This window comes from Phlebotomus argentipes, unplaced genomic scaffold (genome assembly GCF_947086385.1).
Source record: "Phlebotomus argentipes unplaced genomic scaffold, Phlebotomus argentipes genome assembly contig_2, whole genome shotgun sequence".
NCBI lineage: Eukaryota > Metazoa > Arthropoda > Insecta > Diptera > Psychodidae > Phlebotomus > Phlebotomus argentipes.
In genome coordinates this window covers 7227717-7248474 of record NW_026776162.1, presented here as the reverse complement: position 1 = coordinate 7248474, position 20758 = coordinate 7227717, and the positions used below count along the sequence as shown (strand labels likewise).

Here is a 20758-nt window from a genome sequence, read left to right as displayed (position 1 = left end):
AATTTATCGAAGCTCCGGGGCAAAAGCTCATCATGATAGCTTTCATTGTTTAATGGCAGAGAATGATCAGAAATAGATTTGTCGCGCACTCTGACAACCTACAAAGTGTCACTTAAGCAAAACCACTCCGTAATGGGCTTATTGTGTTGAGAATTCCATATTCTCTGTCTATTTCTAAGGACATCTTCACTGCGTGAAAGCTAAACCGCAGACCTTTATCACAGTGATGTGTAATAGTCTACGCAGAGACGCTTAAAATTTCCAATGTATATTCGTGTTGTTTTCCAATGAAATGAATTTCCTATCGTCAATATAAATTTGCTTTCTGTTATTTGTCGTGGATGAGTAAATTATCAGAATTCAATTGTGAAATTTAATATCGCATGTTTCATTAGGCAGCTCATAACGAGGGAAATTTGAGGAAAATTGTTGAATTTTCTATAAATAAACCAGGCGCCAGTCGCTTGATTGCCTTGAACGACAGCGAGAGAGATCAAGGCAAAGTCGTCCAAAATTCTCAATACACTCGATATCATATTTTACACACTACAGAAAAAGACAAATACAATTTTTGGAGATGCTTCACATCAGCAGCAATATCACAGTCGGACGCCCAGAGCTTGAGATTTGATAGAGTGGACATGATTCCTGATGGAGCATTTCCGCAAATGCAGAGATATACAGTGTCAAGTTCTCGTCAAGAATCATCCCTGAGCTTAAAAGCTCACCCCATCAGTCGCACACGAGATGCTCAGACAATTATTGCGTGCGTGTGGGTTGCGCTAAAAGGGTGGAAGGAGGCGATAGCAGAGGATAAAGTGAAATTGATACATTTTCATCGTGAACCGTTGCCATTGGCAAAGCGAGAGGGGATGAAGAGAAATTCAAGTCGAGGTGACGGATATCTGTCTGTAATTGACAAAGATGGAGGCACGCATTTCCCTCTTTCGGATATATTGTCATCTCATCCCTTGATTGACGCCCTTGAAGCTCTCCTTGAATATATTTAGTCAAAAATTCCCTTTTCGCCCATGACGCGCGCCTTAATTTGGCGCACAAGGAAGTCTTGTAAATGCAAAGACACGTCGTGGATTTTCCCAAGGGGAAGATAATGGACTGAATTTTGTACACCACTTTCTGACACACGTCCAAGTTTGTCTACAAATTTCTAACGCTGTTCGCACAGCAGAATAGCCATCTTTTTATCGACTTAAGCATAAGATTTCATGCGCTGCAATGCTAATTATTCACTACATCTGTCCCTAATGTTTGTCCCTAACAAAAATTTCCCCCTTGGATTTTCCGCCAAAAGAGTCACTTTTCTATTCGTCGCACAGTTTCTTCGCCAAGTGTTTATCTTCGGGGGGAGAAAAACAACAATGTCGCTTTTAGACAGAAGAGCCAAAATGCGGGATGCAAAGATATCTTCTCATGATTGATTTACAATGTCGATTATTCCATGTAAATTCCGCCTCAGCGGATATTTAAAGCACATCCTCAGCCACTGTGAAAATCACCCTATCGCCGATGGACCATCGATTTATTTATAGAAGTTTATAGAAGGGATTTTTATCTCAATTCATGAGCTTTCGCCGGGAATCAAAACTCGTGAAGTGCTGTTCGATTGGCGATTGAGAGAATTGGAAAAGGATTTCGCTGTGTGTGTGCGTGGGTCAGTAATCTTAGAGAGGTAGAAGAAGGTTCTTTTGCGAATAAATCACCATGAAAAATCATTCCTATCAAGCCGGATTATTCGTCAGGCGAAGCCCGGGAGAAATATAAAGAATATTACTTCTCAAGCGTTATATTGCTTCCACTCTCTAAAGTGACCTTCTTAACCGCTAACAATTTATAAAAGTAAATTGAAGAAAAGCGCCAAGGAATTAATGAAGCGGAAACTCAAAGGCGACAGCTAATTTGGACAGTGTGAATGAAAAATAGCTCATTTTAGCACGAAATTTCTCCTTTATTTCACCTACTTGCCTTCCTTGAGCATCTTCTGTGTCCTCAAATGTTTCTTCATGTGCACTTTGCAATATCCTGGGTGTTTGAAGGCTTTTTGTGCAGTAGTGACACTTAAAGGGACGCTCGTCTTTGTGAATCCTCTCGTGAACCGCGCGACTGGACTTGGTCCTAAAGCTCTTCTGGCAATCGGCGAAGTGACACGCGAAGGGCTTCTCGCCAGTGTGCACGCGATGATGATAAGTCAGCGCGTAGTTATGAAAGAACGCCTTGCCACAAATGGTGCATTTGTGGCGACGCAGTCCGTGAATTAACAGATGCTTACTCATTGTACAGTGATTCTTGAAGCGCTTCTCACAGTTGGCGTGCGTGCATGGAACCAAGGCGCCTGGCGAATCCTCCACACTTCGCCTAACCCTAACTTCAGGCTGAATCGTCAGGATCCCCGTCAACTAGTTGTCATCACCTGGGTGCTCCATAATCTCGATCTTCTCCTGGTAGTTCTGAAGCATCGCTTCCGGAGCGAAATCCGTCGTGAAGGAGTCAGAAGAATCTGTACAAAGTTTGACAAACAGGCTGTCAGTCTGCATGATTTTACTTGTGGTGGCTTCTGAACTTGCAGATAAACTCTTATCACTGAACAATAGACTGAAATCTACCAGTAATTGAGTTAAAGACTCCAAAAACTTCGGATCAGCATCCATCCTGATGCACGTTGCATTTTCGCAACTCTGCCACTGGCATGCCAGACGCAGCAAAATAATGCAAATGTTTATATCCTCAACGGTAAACTTACGTTCCACACGCGGGAAACACTTTCTCAAAGGGAAATCATGAATGAAAGGAAACAATTAAGCTCTAAAGGATTGCGAAAAGTCTCTCTGCAATGTGCGTGTAGGGGAATGTAGGGCATTAATTTTTAAAATCTTCGGTACTTTCGTTGAAAGGTTCTTATTTAGCAAAAAAATGGGAAATTGATTAAAAAAAAAACAACTTAAAGTTTCCTCCAGAGATATTTTATAGTGTGTTCTGAATGGTCTGGAGCTAAATTACATTTCACGAATGAAAGAAATTTGCATTAATGGCAGAAATAAAGCAGACACCAAGTTTTAAGCATGACTTTAAGTCATTTAGCGCACTAAACTGAATGTTTGAAAAGGAATGCGCGTTACCCAAAAAATTCGCTATATTTTCCACACATATTAAAAATGTTACAAATGTGTGAAACAAACAATAAACATCATTTGATAGTATTATAACACGCTATGAATGGAAGAATGTAGGAATTCTACTTAGGAAATAGCAGAGTTTCGTCACCTTTGAAGCTTTCATGCAGTCAAATTGGGGGTTAAACGAAAAATTCTTTCATTTCCCTATAAATAAACGAGAAAATATCAATCATTGATTTCTGTTTTACTATTCTAAACACCTAAAGAGAGCACTTTTATTCACGAAATCTCTGTGCTGCACGATAAAGTTCACAGAGATTTATTTTTCAATGCCCTAAAGCACATAAAAGGCATCAATTCCAAAAGTCTGCAGGGTAACTTTTTCGGAAAAAAACGTTATCAAAGGGAATTAAAACAATCACAATGTTTCACTGGTTTTCCTCTCAATTCTCTCTATTCTCCACTTTCAATGCTATTCAATGGACAAATTGACTATCGTGAAAAGTTGACTAAAGCACAAAAGCTCGATGCTTTTTCCCTCTTCAATCGCGCATGGAGAGTTTGAAATTGTGAAAAGCCACAATTCTGCGGTGCAGAATGGCGTAAATTGAATTGAATTCTTTAGCGTGTTGCTAAAGTGTTGCACCAGAGAATGTCATTAATAATAATTAATATTTTGCATTAATGGAATATCATCTCGCTAATTTTTTCAGCTAGAACTTTTACATTTGCTCCCACGAGTACTTTTCTATTCTCGGGCAATAAATTGAATTTGATTTCATCACAGAAAGGAGGCGACAAAGAGTATGAAACGAAGGAAATTGGATACATTCCTTGCCTCTCTTATACAATTTATTCTTTCACAATTGAGTGAAATTCTCTCTCTAGGCGATGACATTGTGTATATAAAAGAACTTGTATTTGATGTATAAACATAAATCAAATTATGATAAAATATTGCAAGATGTTCGTACTGCAATTTTGAAGCAATTATTGTGAACAAGGAAAAATATTGATTATTTAATAATTCACTGTTCAATTTGTAATGTGAAATTATTGTTGATGTTTTAATTATGTCGTTTTATTGATGAGATGAAAAGTTGCTTCAATTATTGAAGTACAAATCCTTCGTATTTCTTGCAAAATACACAGAAATCTTCATGTCGTACGTGAATATTATTCATTTGGTCTTCTCACGAGAAATTACAAAAGCAGGAGAGACAAAGTTTTAAGCTCAATCATTTGTAATTGGATATATATAATACAGGCGAAAGTTTGCTGAAGCACTCTCACAGTCAGAGCGAGTTGAGAAATTGTTGGCAGTCATTAAAATATACAAGACATACCTTGTATAATGCAGTGGGAAAAGTTTAAGCAGGAATCCTATTATATATACAGTATCATCTCTCTGCAAATCTCAAAACTATTCCGTCTGCCAGCTTTCGTACTTTTGCCTTATATGCTCCAAATGTGCGCTTTTCCCACGTGAAAGTCGCGAGAGAAGGACAGAGAGAGAGAGAAAGAGCTTGCAGAGGAAGGAATTCATCGCTCTGTTCGTGGTTGTTACTGCCATCTAAAAGCTAACATTTAAAAGCCTTGCCGGATTTGAGTTTTATCCTCCTTCCGCATGGAATGCCGCTCATTCTGCTGAGTTGGTGAAGAGAAAGCATATCGCGAGGGGAGAGTTTGTGGTGGAATTCGCGCGTGTGGTGTGAGAAAACGGCCCGAAACACGCGTAAAGTCAACGATACTAATTAATTGCTCAAAAGTACCTCCTAAATGTTGTTTGCATTCGCACTCAACATTTATTTCCTCAACAACACAACGAACATAATAATCATACGCATTTTCCGTACGTGTCGACAAACTGTATATTTAGTGCGTGATGGAAATTAATTAAATTTCAGCTCAACCGAATTCTTTTGCCCGCCATTCAAAAAGCCACCTTGTTTATGATCGTCAATGGAGGAAAAACACCTTAAAACAGCACATATGAAATTTTCGACAATCGTGAAAGAGAGAAAAAGAGAGAAAGAGAGCGAGAGAGAGAGAGAGTGGAAAAGCTGGATGATAAGAAAAATCAATAGAGCCATGGGACGCATGTGCACGATAAATCAGAAAGGAAAACCCACACACAATTTCTTTTACTCCTCAGTGGACATATGTTTCCATCAACTATTTTCACATTAATAAAAGTGACGAGTGAAAACAACAAGTTGTTGTGTGTATTTTTGATACTTTCCACCCATCAGCGCCACTCATTTGCCATTGAGCGACCCTCAGATTCACCCCGCAACACATCCTCAACACCATCCAGTTCGCTCCGCGTCAGCTGAAATCCGCCAAGGAGAGAGAAGTCAGCAGCAGCAGCAGAAAGTGTGTGTGATTGCCACCCAGATTTGCACAATCTTGTGGGGCAAAAAGAAGTGAAGTCCTTGTGAAAAATCTCCCCCCCAACGATATATAAGTTGAGGCGATTGTGAGCAGTGTGAAGTGAGACAATCGCCAGGGGGCTCGTAAAGACGACAAGTGTGGGGTGAAACGGTGCAAAGGGTGGATCATGAAGGGTTACGTCCCGCCCGACAAATTGGTGGTGCGAGATAGTCTTGATGATGAAATTAGTGACGATGTGGAGGACGATGTCTTCATACGTGACGGCAGATCGCACGCCATGTGCGAGGAGAGAGGCCTCAAGAGACCCCTTATGGCGCCCCGGCGCAAAAACGGGCCGCGCTACAGGAAATCACTGGCATTCATGAAGAAGAGACATCGCTTCTGGTCGTGCTGTGAGCCTTTTTGCTACGGATTAGCCGCCATCACCATTATCATAGGTAATACTCAGAGTGGGAAATTATGATATTAATATGCATTCATTTCCACCCTCAGAGTCTTTCCTTCCCACATCTAAAGCACACCAAGGCTAAAAGAGGAAAAATGGGGTCGTTCAGTCTTAAAACACACACACAGACACACTCTCTTTTGCATAGTTGAAGCGCAGCATCAAATACCACTCTTGGAGGGTTGGGAAATTCCACAAAACCCTCGACAAAATCCACCATAAATTCCCCAGATGATATTTCAATACACAAGTGTCTCGAGATTGCCTGCAAACTTGAGTCGTTTGAGTCACAAAATCCCTGGAAATCACACTCAAGACGAAAGAGAGAGAGAGAGAGAGAGAGAGAAAGTGAGCGAGAAAAGCTTCATGGAACACATAATTGAATTTATGCTGGATTTTGGTAAATCCACTGTCAGATATATCAAAATGCATCCCCGAAATTGCTTTAATAGAGGAATGATAGCAGAGATAATTAATAATATTGTTGCAATAGTTAATTGATTATAATTTTCAATGCGAATAAACCTAATCATGATAACACCGCGTGAATTTTGCCCAATCGATAAAACAATCTACTCATGCCATTATTGCTAAACATTCAATTTACATTTGGCCACGCTTTAATGCCACTTCCATCGTCACTTTGTGTAAACAATTCAACATGAAAACAAATAGAATTCGCAATAATCGAATTCCCAGCTCTACATATATTAATATTATGTGTGTTTATAACTCTAATCTGCCGCCCCTTCTGAATCATAACAAGCCCCACAGCTGAGAGATTATCCTTTAAGACTAATTGTTGGCGGACAGCTTTAATATTTCTAGGCGCGCTGCTGCTCACCCTCTTCCCGGCGCCACTGCAGAAGATCAAGGGTTGGCTCCACAAGAACCCCAGTCCCGTGGGCCAGCCGCCGCCCGCCGCCACGCCGGCAGACGTCCTCGAGCGCGTGCCCTGCTCGCAGCTCTCCGTCAATCTGGCCTGGAAGCGCGTCATATCACGTGTCACGAGCGAGAGTCCCGTGCGGAGTGCAGATGTAAATGCCGATGGTGAGACCATTTGCTGTGCAGCTGAACAGGAGAGACATTGCGATATGATGAATGATGTTGAATAGATTGCACGTTGTTAACAACATGTAATACAATAATAGAACTCAATAGTTAAAGCCTTAACATCATATACAAGACAAGTAAGCTAGATTTCCAACAGTTCAACTCCATATCAATTGAAGTTTATGATTGAACATTGTCTCATGCTTTCTCATAGGAATGCAGATGACATTTCTGCATATCTTCAAATTTTAAATCTATATTACAAAAGAACCTTCAGACATTTAAAATTTAATATTTTCATGAGATACAGCAAAATGATGAAGAAAATCACTCAAACGTGTCTGTATTTTTCAATTATTGCGCGCTTTGTACATTCCACGCAATAGATGAGTATCAATAACGTGTCATAAGGACACTCTTTAAGTGTCGTTGCGTGTTTAGTCTCTCGTCATAACTGTGTTTTTATGAGAATTTCGAGCAATCGTGTGATTGAAGTTACTTCTTCTACCTTCAGGCGTGCCTGACATCATCATCGGCTACTCCATCGAGGAGGATCCCTACGACGGCTTCACAGAGACCACGTCCAGGTGCTTCAATCCGCACACGGGCAAGACTGGTCCCTGCGAGGGCGGCGTGATGGCGCTCAACGGCACCAACGGTGAGATTCTCTGGCAGCACTGGACGGCCTTCAACGTCTTCTCGCTGAGTTGCCCCGTGGACTTGAATGGCGATCATCGGGAAGACTGCGTGGTGGCGGGCAAGGGTGGCCTGATGATTGCCATCAACGGCGACACGGGCAAGCTGATCTGGCGCCTGGCGGACAAAGTGCCCATGCCAGGATCGCAGTCCGCGGACTCCGCCGAGTGGAGCATCGACATCTACACCGTGAATGTGGTGCGCGATCTCGACGGCGACGACATCTCAGACGTCGTGGCCGTTCACGTGCAGGAGAACTCTGCGTTCCGCTTCGGGCACATTTGCGTGATCTCCGGCGCCAGCGGACGAATGCTGCGCAGCATTCCCACACCCTTCCGCGAGGAGGTCTTCGTGCCACTGCAGATCATCACGGATGCCGACGGCACGGAGTGGCTGCTCGTCATCACGGGCGCCCAGAGCACACCTGGCGGCATCTACGTCATCCGCCTCATCAGCCTCATGCAGTACAAGAGCGAGGTGAGCCCCAATTGGCAGAGGGATGATAAATTGCGACGTTATATACAGACAATATTTTCCCCGCAAAACATGATGTCCATATTAAATATGCAAAACTTTACGACGCCCCGAACAAACAAAGAGGCGTCTGCTGATGAGCTTTTGTGCCAAGAGAAAAGATTCTCTCTTTTCCCTCGAAGTAAAACTTTTATAGACCTCTAATATTTGCACAGATAACACACACATAGACACATAATCAATGGGAATTATTCAATAGCAATTAAAAGAGGATAAGCAATTACCATGAGATTTCCATAGTTAATTCCATCCACGAAGACCAGAGAATAAATAATTAATCTCTCTCTCTCTGTTGACAAAGACGGCCAGAACAATTAAATAGCAAAATTTGATTTAATTACTTCCATGTTTCCGCCATGGCTAATTTATCATCTCACCGACTGCACGTGAGCTCTTCCGCACAACTTTCTCTCTTCCTCCGCAGACCAATTAAGACCAAAGCATGGAGTTGGTCTCTGAAGGCCTGGCGGTCTGGGGATGGTTTTTCCTTCCCAAAATTCTCACACTCTTTTCTCTTCTCTCTCACTCTCACCACAAACTTTCCACTCGACGGTTTTCCACATTTCATAGGGAGTAAATTAATTCACCAGATGCTGAGTGTGTGTGTCCATTTCTCTGCTTTTGCAGAAGGACTTCACCACGCTGTACCGCAATGTGGCGTCGGGATTCATGGTTCCGGCCATTCTCACGGACATCACGGGTGACGGTGTGGAGGACATCGTCGTGACGTCCTTCAACTCCACCGTGCACGCCTTCGACGGCCACACATTCCGCCAGCTGTGGAACTACGCCTTTCCCACGTCCGAGACGATCCACTCCATCATTCCCGGCCACTTCGACCACGACAACGTCACGGACTTCATGGTGAAGGTGAACACAGGACCGGGCTTTCCCGTCTACTACTACTCCCAGACGATGATCCTGAGCGGACAGAACGGCACGACTCTCTTGGACGCCGCCATCACGGACGCCGGCGGCCCAAACAGCCCTCTTGGCGGCCTATCCATCTCGCAAACCTTCGGCGGTGACTTCTTCCTGCACTGGCAAACGCTCTGCCGCGGCGAATCCAGCGCCAGGGACGCTTACCAGTTCATCACGGACAGCGAAGTTGTGGAGCAATCGCGCGCTGACACTTGCCGGCTGCGCTACAACGCCGCCACAGTGGTCAAGCTCTACGCCATTGCGCGCAATATCGAACCGCCGGGCGCCACAATTCTCTCCTCAGACGATCTCAACCTCCAGCTCTCGGCCATCAATCACACACACACGAAATCACCCCACAAAGTCCTGCCGCCCTTCAAGCACCCCAAGATGTACATGCGGAAGTTCATGAGCAGAGACAAGAGCAGCACAGATTGGACGACGCCGCCGAACACCGTCGAGCAGAAGCGCGTGGACGAGGCGGAGAAGAAGCTGGGCGACTTCAGGGAGTGGTCACGCTTCCAGGCCAATCGCCAGGAGGAGATCAGCAATCGCGAGCCTTACATCTACTTGCCGTACAATCAGGAGGCGCGCCAGTATCCTGCCCAGCCGCCAACGCCGCCCAAGGAGCCCGTCATCATTCCGGCCGAGCCCAAGAACTCCGACGATTACGACATCTTCTACAACGACGAACTCCTCAAGCGCTATCCGCTGCGCAGTCAGCTGCCCACGAATCGCGATGTCCGCAGCAAGGATGAGGACATCATGGACCTGGAAAGTATTCTGAGCTCTGAGGAAGTCAACGACACGCTCGGTGATGAGGCGCAGACTGTGAAGAAGGTCCTGACGGACGCCGCGCTGAAGCCCATCCTGAAGGGTCATCCGGAAACGCTGTGGGATCTAGAGATGGAGAAGGAAGCCTCGGAGGCTATCAAGGAGGGTGGCACTTATGACTATCCCTATCGGCAGGTGAAGACGCGTCGAGAGACCACGAAAGACATCGAGCAGAACTTCATTCCTCACGTGGCGTCAACGGGAGTTTTGCTGCCGTCGCTGGACAAGAGCACGCCGACAACCATCGACTTCGCCTTCGTCCTCAATGTCAGGGAGTCAGAGACCTATCCGCCACTCTTCCTGCCCGAAGATCTGGCGTGCATCGAGGACAAAGTGAGAGTCTTTGGAGGTGAGTTTAGAATGATGTGAAAAGGAATCTGAGTGAATGATTTTTTTAATCTCCTCTTTCCCTTGCAGACATGGAGGACAAGGAGGTTCTGCTGCAGTGCCTCCAGGAGCGGATTCCCACCCTCGAGACCTTGACACCGCCGCGGCCAAAGTACGAGATGCAAATCGTCGTGGCGAGAATATCCATTTCTTGTGGCTGCGGAAAGCTCAGCAAAGGCGAAATTTGCTCCCAATTCAACACAATTGACAATCAACGATGGACAGAATTCATGGGAAACCTCGGCAATGGCCTTTACGTCTAAATCTCCTGACGCGTTGTCCACGAGCGGAAAATATCACAAGAGGAAAACAGAGATCAAACTTATTTCCTAAATATTCTGGAAAAGGTGCTTAAATCGTCTAAAATATCATTTCTCTCATCATTTGAAGAAAAAAAACAGCCTTGAAATTGTCATGCATTCCTTTGAATAATCATCATGCAGATCATGAGATTCTTGTGCCAAACGCCGCAGTGTCTCTAAGACATTTTTGATTGCTGCACATCTTTCTGTTTACCTTCCACGCATCAATTTCAGACACATTCAATCACACACACGCCAAAAATAAACCCGGAATTCTGTGGTGAAAATGACAAGAACAGCCATTTAACTGTGTGTGTGTGGAAAAGAATCATATGAAAATCATGTACAAAACTTCTGCAAGAGTGCGGAAGAACACAAGAGAGAGAAAATTCTTGCTAAATTATTCATCAAACATCATCAAGACCATTGAAAAGATAAAACAAGAATATCAGAAAAGGTGGAATGGCATCATTCTCTTCCTTTAGGCACGCCGGAACTCGCCAAGAGACATCCTCTTTCCCATCAAATGCCATTCCAAGAGAGAGTCTTTAAAGTAAATAAATAAATAGGCAACAATGGAGTGAAAAGGAAAAAAATAAACTCCACAGAGAGAAAATAGAGGCAAAAGAAATTATGAAGGAAGAAAAATCTAACTAAGAATAATGTAAATATACTGAATTATATAAAAAAGAAGAATTACAGTATATAATTCCATACAATACCTCAGCTTTCCTTTCATCCACACACTCTTCTCTTCACCCTTGAAACAACAACAGCAAATATACTCACATAAAAGCGCATTTGTTGAGGAATTCGAGGACAAAGTCACACTCAATTGTGTTTCTCTCTTCATTCTTTTTTTCTTTTTATCTTGGATTCAAGACGCGAGCGAGTCTTACTTCTTAACAATCTGAATAACATCCTCATCGTGCATCACGTGGCTGATTCCCACCCTCTGAGGCGAGTACTTCGTGGACGTTCCCCACACGAGAGCGTACTTGAATTGACTGGCCAGAGAACGATGGATCGCGTGACAGACGTGCTCAACTGTGACGCCCTGAAAAGACCAACAAAGATTTAGGATTGATAAAACATTATTTGTGCTCAAGACTCAGGAAAAAGTATGCAAAAGTCACAAAATTGTCCAATCCTTTGCAATTCACGTACTTAGAAAGGTAAATTGAGAGAAAAAGATCGATAAAAAGCAAGCAAATCTCTGTGATCACGATTTTTCTCTGCATAGAGAACTGAAATGCTTTAAAACTAAACTGAGAATTCATCTCAAAATCTAGATTAAGACTTTTAATGAATGATTTGTTGTCTCTTTGTGACTTTTTTCGCAGCAGTAACAAGTTTAGTAGTCTGTTTTTGCTTTTTGTTTCTTGCGGCAGAAACGAGTTTGTTTGCTCTGAATTTTATCGTTTTAAGTTTTTCAAAAGACGTGAATATTTTGCAACCAGAAAAAAACACAAGAATACTTGAGAGCCAAACAATAGTGTAAACTTGCTTTCTGGAAAAAGAATTGCTGAAAATGTCAAGAAAGCTCTCACCTTCCGCAGAATGAGGCCGTCATCGAAGTCCGGCGGTTGTCCGGGCTTCTTCGTGTACACGCGGATCAGCTGAAGCTGATCCCAGAGGAACTCCAGCAAGTAGTCCAGGTTGAGCTTCATGTTGCAGCTGACGACAACGCTGAAGGGCTGCCTGGCCAGTCTGTCCACCTCCTCCATGGAGATCTGGTCGATCTTGTTGTACACGTAGAGACAAGGCAAGTACACGCGATTGGCCGTCACCACGTCGATGAACTCGTCCTCCGTGGCGTCCTCGCGGAACAGCACCTCGGCGTTGAAGATCTTGAAGGAGTGCAGAATCGTCTGCACCATCTTCTCGTTGCACCGCGACATGGTGCAGGTGGAGTTGAAGCTCAGTCCGCCGCCCTTCTTCTGCTTGAAGTAAATGTTGGGGCGTCTCTTGTTCAGTCGAATGCCCACAGACTCCAGCTCGCGCTCCAGCAAGTCCCGATGGACGTTGGGCTTCGTGGCGTCCAGCATCATCAGCACCAAGTCCGCCGTGCGCGCCACCGCAATCACCTGCCGCCCGCGGCCCTTTCCCTGGGCGGCGCCCTCGATGATTCCCGGCAGATCCAGCAGCTGAATGTTGGCGCCGCGGTAGTCAATCACGCCGGGAATGCACGTGAGCGTGGTGAACTCGTAGCTGGCCGTCTCGCTCTGTGTGCTCGTCAGGGTGGACAAGAGGGTGGATTTGCCCACCGAAGGGAATCCAATGAGTGCCACTCGAGCATCTCCGGACTTCAGCACATCGAATCCCTCACCCTTCTCGCCCTTCTTCGTCGGCTCCAGCAACTGCGATCGATACTTGGCCAATTTCGCCTTCAGCAGACCCAGATGATACTCAGTGGCTGCGCCGCAGAAGCAAAGGAAGGAAAACAGTGAAATCCTCAACCTAACCACACATTGTCCTCTTCAACACTCACCTTTGTTTTTCTGCGTCCGCGCGATTTCCTTCTCAATCTCCGATATCTTCTCCAAGATCCCCATCCTGTCGCCCCTTCTGCACACCTCTTTATCACATTAAACGCTGAGTTTGGGAGATTTTCACGGTTTTTCACGCTTCAATGTTGTCACGAAGGAGCTCACGACTGTTGAATGGAGAATTGCATATGAGAAACCATGCAATTGCAATGTGTTCCATGAGGCAACCCTACCGGCTGTCAATTGCATTGGCAGGAGAAAGAACGTTTGCTGTTTACCTCTGCTTTTCCTGGATTTTCTCGGTGAAGAGTGCGTGAAAATGGCCCAGAAGAGAGCGTCAGACATGGCTGTTGCCATTCCGGATGCCAAGAAGGCAAGGAGCGACTTGGTGGCGTACACAAATCGTGATAAAGCGTTGATGCAGTCGGTAAGGTTATGTTTACAATTTTCCGGAGTGTTATTTATCATTTTGTGGGCTTTTCTAGGGCATCCCGCGGACATCCAGCCTATTCGCGCCTATAATGCAGTTGGATGGACACCAGGGAGACATTTTCACTTGTGAATTTCATCCTGAGGGGGAAATAATACTGTCCAGTGGCTTCGACAGGCAGATTTGTAAGACATCATGATTTGAGACTTTTGTGGCATTTTTGTGGGCTTCATGTGGGTTTTTCTTGTGTCTTCCAGTCATTTGGAAAGTGTACGACGAGTGCGAGAATATCGGGTTCATGACAGGACACACGGGATCCGTGATGGAGGCGCACTTCTCGCCAGACGGCAGCAACATCTTCACCTGCGCCACGGACAACACTGTGGCCATCTGGGATGTGCCCACTTGCCAGCGCGTGCGGAAGCTCAAGGGACATGGGACATTCGTGAACAGCGTTCAGGGTGCGAGGCGTGGACCGCAAATTCTGGTGTCCGGAAGTGATGACAACACTGTAAAGATGTGGGATTCGCGGAAGCGCTACGCCACGGCGACTCTGGAGGCTTCTTATCAAGTCACGGCGGTGACTTTCAACGACACCGCCGAGCAGATCATCAGCGGAGGAATTGACAATGACGTGAAAGTGTGGGACGTGCGAAAGAATGAAGTTCTGCATCGGCTAAAAGGTCACACAGACACGATCACGGGTGTGAGTTTGTCTCCGGACGGCGCGTATGTGCTCACGAACTCCATGGACAATACGCTGAGGGTGTGGGACATTCGTCCCTATGCACCTGCTGAGCGCTGCGTGAAGGTCTTCTCGGGGCATCAGCACAACTTTGAGAAGAATCTGCTGCGCTGCGCGTGGTCGAAGGACGGCAATCTGGTCAGTTGTGGCTCTGCGGATCGCTTCGTGTACATCTGGGACGCCACTTCGCGGCACATAAAGTACAAACTTCCCGGCCACAATGGCAGCGTGAATGACGTGGACTTCCATCCGGAAGAGCCCATAATTGTGTCTGGATCCAGCGACAAGACGCTCTACGTTGGCGAGATTGAGTGAATTTAATGCGCCACATTTGACTGCGTTTCCCACATGGATGACCAATAAATGTATGACATTATAATGCATAATTGAAGCGCATTGATTAAATTCTTTTCATATCCAATTAATAATTAAAACTTTAATTTCGAACCAATGAATTTTGACTCTGTTTGCTGAATCATTTGTGCTCTGTTTAATTATTCAAATTAAAAAAAGCACACAAACAGACTATTTGACAAGAATATCTAAATAAATGCGCGCATAAAGAGTGGAGAAATCATTTTTACACTCATAAAACTCTTTATCCTTCACAGAGGCGAAATAAAAGACACGTCAGTACAATTATCATTTTATTTTAAATTGTATAATTGTAGTATAATCTGCGCCTTTTCTGCATTCTCTTTTATCATGTAATTCTTTTGTTAGGATTTATTTCAGCGTCCCTCTATTTATTAATTCTACTGTATGTGTGTAATAAAATGTGGGATTAATTTACTCCTTTTGCGCCTTTCTTTTCAATCTTGTTTTTATTCTGATGAAATTACAAATCCACTTTTTTTACCATCCTTTTTTCACTTTTGTGCAAAATTCCGCACACGAATGAAAAAAAAATTATTTACTGAACTTAATGAAGTTTGCACTCTATTAGCATTTTTTCCATCGTGTGCGTATGAAAAAAGCAGGATAGAAAATAATGAGATTTTGGATTCATTGTATTTTTTGTAGTTAAAAAACGGCGGTTTTTTGCGCCATTGATTTTTTATCCCATACAAAATTCAGCAGATTTTCCAGCGCAAACATTAGTCAGAAGAATTTATCAAAAAAACGTGTTTCTCGTGGGCTGATTTTTCGTGTATCTGTTTTTTTTTGTATTCATTTTAGAGAAAAAGGGGTAAACTTTAAAAAATGTCAACAAGTTTCATATTTGAATTTTCAGAATTTTCATTATTAGACCATAATTATCGATTTTTTTTGTGACTTTTGGGTTCATTTTCATAAATATTCTTTTCAAAGTTAGGTTCCATTTTGTTCATTGTTCCATTTCTTGATGCCTCATGATTTTCATGTCTTTTAATCCATTCCTTCAAAAGAATTCTTCCCATTCTATCTTCACCCTCGAAATTAATTACATTCTAGACTTTATTTTATTTATAGTTAATATTTTAGTTTAATAATTAGATTATTTATTAATATAATATCTCTCATCATTTTTTTATTTACACTGTGATTCTCTCTTAATCTTTTTGTTGTTTTCTCATGGTTTTTCTCCATCATTTTTTTCTTCTTCTCCCTCTTTTTTCTCCTTTGCAATACGCAAAATATTACACATTTATTACAAAATATATTGTTATTAATTATATTAGAAAAATGGCAATTGGCAGGACTTTACATTTAAATTAACTTCTTTTGTATGCCTTTTTTCATCTCTCATTTAGCATTTCCTCTTCCCTTTCTTCCTCTTCTTCACCCATCGCAATTCCATTAAATATTTTTCTCACATAAATAATAATGAATCCCATTTTCTTAATTTGTTGGCGCTTTTTTTGCGTGTGTACATTTTTGCCCTCATTCTTTCTCCCTTTTAAACTTTCGGCGTGTCTTTCGTCTCACTTTTTCTTTCTGGGGGTAAAAATGGAAGTGAAGAAGACACAAGAGGAGAAAAAAAAACAGTCAAGATTCACACACAATTGTTATGCAAATAATCATCAAGTGGAATGAATTAGACCGCTTTTTTGACGAATAAAATGAGAAGACTTCGTTTTTTTTTTGGCTGCTGTGCTTAAATTGAGGCATGAATTGAAAGCTCTGTCTCTCTCATGGTTTTCCCACGAGAAGCTTTTCTTGCTGAGCATTTCGCGAAATATTTTTTTTAATTATTCATTTCCTACATTTCACTTCATTATTCCGTCGGTTTTTCTACTTTAAACCACCTCAATAAAATAATTTCCATATATTAATATATTTTCATGATAATATGTAAACCTAATAAATATATATTCAATGTTTTTCTTTTTCCTTATTATTTGTATAATTTTTTCTTGCTTAGATGCAATCGGAAGATTTCATGGTTTAGTTGTTCTTGCGATAAATCTTGTTTTTTTTCTTATTTTGGCCTCTCAAGCAACATTTTACATTTCTAATAATCTTATCATTTCATTAAAAACATTGATTAAAAGTTTCGCCTCTTCTCAAATAGGATTTTTTCTTTCTTTTACTCTCTTTTAATATATGCACATCTAAACAGCTAAAGTTTTATTTAAAAATTGTCTTACTATTCTAAGTGTCTTGTTGTTAATTAAATTACATGTTTAATTTTCTCCCTTTTCCCCGAAAAATTTGATTAACCTTTTTGTATGTTTATTTCACCACTACAAACTATGCATGAATGATTTTACTTTTGAATGGTGAGAGAAATAAGATGGGAAATAAATCGCTTTTACACTACATATTTACTTAACAACTCTTTAGTTTATCCTCTTATCAAACTGCACTACAATCAATTCTTCATGCAGATTTCATTGTTATTTACAGAAGAGCTTTTCATTCTCTACTAATTTAATGCATTTTTCTCACTTGTTTGATCATTTCTCTCTCTCTTTCTCACTTTAAACATCAATCAATAAATAATCACAGCAAATTGGCTACTAAAGAAATCCATTTTTTTTCCTCTTCAAATCATTTCATTTTTTAAATAGATTTTCTCTTGACAAATTTCTTTCACCATTCTTTGATTTATCTTCTGTTCTCTCATCGCTTTTCACCTTCTCGTAACTTTATTGAGGACTTTGTGTTGAATTAAAGTATTGGCAAAGACAGAATTCAACTTTTAATTTTCATATTTTTTTCTTCTTTTTCTCAGGTATAATAATGCAAAATGCGAGGGAAAAGTATAGAGTGAAAACACATAAATAAGCTGCCCTGGAGTGTTAATTAAAAACCAAATTAACACATACAAATAAGAGTGTATTTTTTTCTCGAATAAATTAAACAATAATCTCACAATTTTCGATGCTGTGCAGCAGCGAGAGAAAAGAGTCTTGGCAAAATTGCATTTACAGCTAAGCAAAGTGCTTAAGACTCTCCAAACTCAATTGTCTCTCACTCTGCGCACAACAACATCTTTTGCAGTCTTCCTCTGAGGAAGAGCGCCACAATATTATTATGATAGGAAACTTACGACCGAAGAGCAATAATGATAATAATTTATACAAAAAAAAAAGTGTGGGCGCTTGTGAAGTGTCGTGTTAAATCATACCTGTGGAAAATGTTCTCTTCTTCATCTTGTTTTTGGCACATCATCAGTTTTGATTGTTGCGTAGTCTTTTGCATTTCGTAGCGTCCTCATTTGGCTCGGTGGGAGTCTCACACTTTGGCTCCCATCATCTGTACAATTTATTCGAAGCTATTCGATCCTTTGAGCTTTCTCCCTTTTCCCCCTTCCTTTTGTGCCCTACACAAAGTCATTTGTCCCAGGCTTATTCAGCGGCTCCTGAGCCTGCAAAGAGAGAGAGAAAAGCAATGGGAAAAGCATGAGGAATAATGTATTTAAATTCAAGTCTCACGCAGCAGAAAAAGCTCCACCCGCACAATTTTCCGGTGAAGCAGAGCCAGAAAATCAAATGTTTCATTTGCCATATCTCCCTTATCATTGAATAAAGCTCACGCATGCAGAGTTCGCAGAAATCCACGTGAGATTTCTTAACGGTCATGTTCGTGTGTGTGTGTAAATTCACTTAAAGTGCGTGATTTCTTCAGTAAGAATTGTCAGAGAAACTTGAATGAAGAATGACAAATTAATTGAAATTTGTTCACTTAGAAATATCCAACATCAGAAATGCGATATATTCCAAATCAAAATTCGTGTTTTCTCTTGAATTTTCACATTGCAAAAAGATAGAATTTGCAATGTAAAAAGAAAAATCAATTTTCTTTTTCTCATCTGTGTAAATATTGAAAAATTCATTGTGTATAAATTAAATTTGAATAAACTCGCCCTTATTTGCTCTCTCTTGCTCTGCTTCTTTGCTGCGCAACCCCGAAAATATTTATTCTGCATTTTTCACCATGCACAACAACAACAACATCAAAACTTACCCTTCTCTTCATTTATTAAGCTCTCACATTCTGCCAAAATTCCCTCTACGCAATAAATTCTCTCTCATGTGTTTGTGAGCATTAAAAAATTGAGAGGTGTAGAAAAGTTTAGAGACTATTTTATCAGTATTTTTGCACACACTGTAAAAAAAAACTCTCTCTCAATTTTCCTCGAGAGTTTTTCCTATAGTTTCCACCAATTTGTTTTCCATCATAAAACACTCACACACCAAATTGAGAGATAGTGTGTAAATATATGCAATTCAGAATAGTAAACTTAATCCTTTTTTTTCCTCCCTTCCCTCAATTGTAACTGCATTGAAACAATTCTTCCCCTTCTCAATTGGTTTGAGCACAATTTATCGTTACACATTGTTGAGTGAAAATTTGGCACACAATTTCACATGGAAATTTATAACATTCTATCTGGAATAAAATCACCCGACGACCGATTGAAAATGGTCTTAATTAAAAATTTCACAGTATAAATTGAAATGGGTGAATAATTGAGAGTGTGAGATTCAAAATTGTACGACAAACAAGTCCCTAATTGGAGCTTAAAGCTCCCCATTTTTCCGCACATTTTCCTCTTTCTCTCTCTCACCAATTTTTGGCCCACAATCTACACTAATTCTCCACCTTTTCCACCGGGAATTTCAGGAATTTCGCCACTTTAAGTGTGTCTTTCCACTTCGTCACGGGCGGTTAATTAAAAATTGAAGCGCTGTGTGTGTTCGGGAGGCATTAGTGTGATAAAAGGGTGCGCACACACCTTCTCATCAAAATCCTGTGGAATCAATTGCAGAGCAATTAATTAGGGAATCAGATACCGAAAGTGCAGAGCAATTCAATTCATACATATATATATACAAATATATATTTGCCAAAATCGCATTCGGAGAGCTTTGCAATTTGCATTGAGCTGGGAATTTTGATTGGGCGCCTCATCAAATTTCATGGGGCTGCAAATTACTACAGCGTGCTTAATTGATGGCATCCCAGGTAAAAAAAAAGAGAGAGAGAGCTTTAATAAATTGTAGGGATTTTACAGTATGAAATTGGAAGCTTTCCTTGGCAGCATTTCAACGATTCTCCTCTTTTTTTGTTTGCTTCTTTTTAGCGGGGCCGAAGAGAAACAAATTTTCCAGTATGTAATTCTGCATAAGCGAAAAGCCATTTTCATTCTGCAACTTCACCATCGCAAAGGTGACATCGTCACACACTCTCATCACGTTATTTCTCATTAAACTTTACATGGGGTTTGTTAATAAAATTGCACATTAAGAATGTTAATTCGCTCCTGCTTTTCCCCCCCATATTTTCCCCCAAAATCTTCTTCAAACTCGCACTCTCGCGATGGAAAATAATACAACATTCGCCATTTAATCCTTGTGACAGGTTGAGGAGAAGTATATTTCACTCTTTCCAGAGTGCGCACATGAAATTGTTTTAAAAATTCACTCTTTTCACATTGCGCCCCGTCAAAAAAAAAAAAAACGAACGAACGTCTTCCGTTGTGAAATATTGCACGACCGCAAAAACATCATCAAAAGACGATAAGGAGGAATGGTCTTGTGAGTTTTCTCTCCTCATCTTATGCATGTTTTTCGGTGTCACTTGGTGGAAAATTTCTGTATCACTTCTCCATCCCTTCACAGAAATGAGTGAGAGAGAGAATGTTCATTGAAATTCCATTTTCATACATTATGATTCTCGTGAGCCAGAAAAAAGGAGATATTACATGTTATATTCTTTCCTACAGCATGGAAAAAATGCGATTACTCCCAAAAGTGAGAGAAGAGGATGTGGCAGAAAAAAATCTATCCATATTTTCTGAGTATGTCCTTCCTTTTGCCTCACACGCTCTCCCTCTCTCACTCTCTCGCTTTCGCTGTGCGAAGCTAAAGAACGGAGGCGAAAACGGATAAAAACCCACAAAACAACCCTCAGCGTCCCACACCCCATCTCCACTCCCGCCCCCTTATCGCGCAAATGATGGAACGAT

General features: G+C 41.7%; 4 protein-coding genes across 12 annotated transcripts in view; 2 read left to right on the top strand and 2 right to left on the bottom strand.

Moving 5' to 3' along the window:
* Positions 1 to 4948: 4948 nt before the first annotated feature.
* Positions 4949 to 11416, top strand: LOC132265042 (uncharacterized). The gene is made up of 5 exons (XM_059765466.1): positions 4949 to 5962; positions 6784 to 7020; positions 7538 to 8196; positions 8881 to 10357; positions 10426 to 11416. Exons 1-5 carry the CDS (start codon positions 5692 to 5694, stop codon positions 10656 to 10658), a joined length of 2877 nt encoding a protein of 958 aa, XP_059621449.1. The 5' UTR covers positions 4949 to 5691; the 3' UTR covers positions 10659 to 11416.
* Positions 11417 to 11486: 70 nt separating this feature from the next.
* On the bottom strand, positions 11487 to 13303 carry LOC132265052 (developmentally-regulated GTP-binding protein 2). The gene is made up of 3 exons (XM_059765493.1): positions 13189 to 13303; positions 12248 to 13113; positions 11487 to 11754 (listed from the first exon to the last, which is right to left on the bottom strand). The coding sequence occupies exons 1-3, from the start codon at positions 13250 to 13252 to the stop codon at positions 11593 to 11595; spliced, it is 1092 nt and encodes a 363-aa protein (XP_059621476.1). The 5' UTR covers positions 13253 to 13303; the 3' UTR covers positions 11487 to 11592.
* On the top strand, positions 13290 to 15828 carry LOC132265215 (U5 small nuclear ribonucleoprotein 40 kDa protein; the record flags this gene model as incomplete). The annotated part of the gene is made up of 3 exons (XM_059765792.1): positions 13290 to 13613; positions 13672 to 13801; positions 13874 to 15828. Coding segments are annotated over 3 exons (1257 nt in total), but the record flags the coding sequence as incomplete, so codon positions are not given.
* A 115-nt stretch (positions 15829 to 15943) lies between these two features.
* Positions 15944 to 20758, bottom strand: part of LOC132265038 (low-density lipoprotein receptor-like) — a 72867-nt gene continuing 68052 nt past the window's right edge. For all 9 annotated transcript variants that reach the window (XM_059765446.1, XM_059765444.1, XM_059765452.1 and 6 more), the window contains one exon: positions 15944 to 18154. In XM_059765446.1, the coding sequence (XP_059621429.1) occupies positions 18110 to 18154 (45 nt within the window). In that variant the 3' untranslated portion in view covers positions 15944 to 18109. The remainder of the gene's footprint in view (positions 18155 to 20758) is intronic.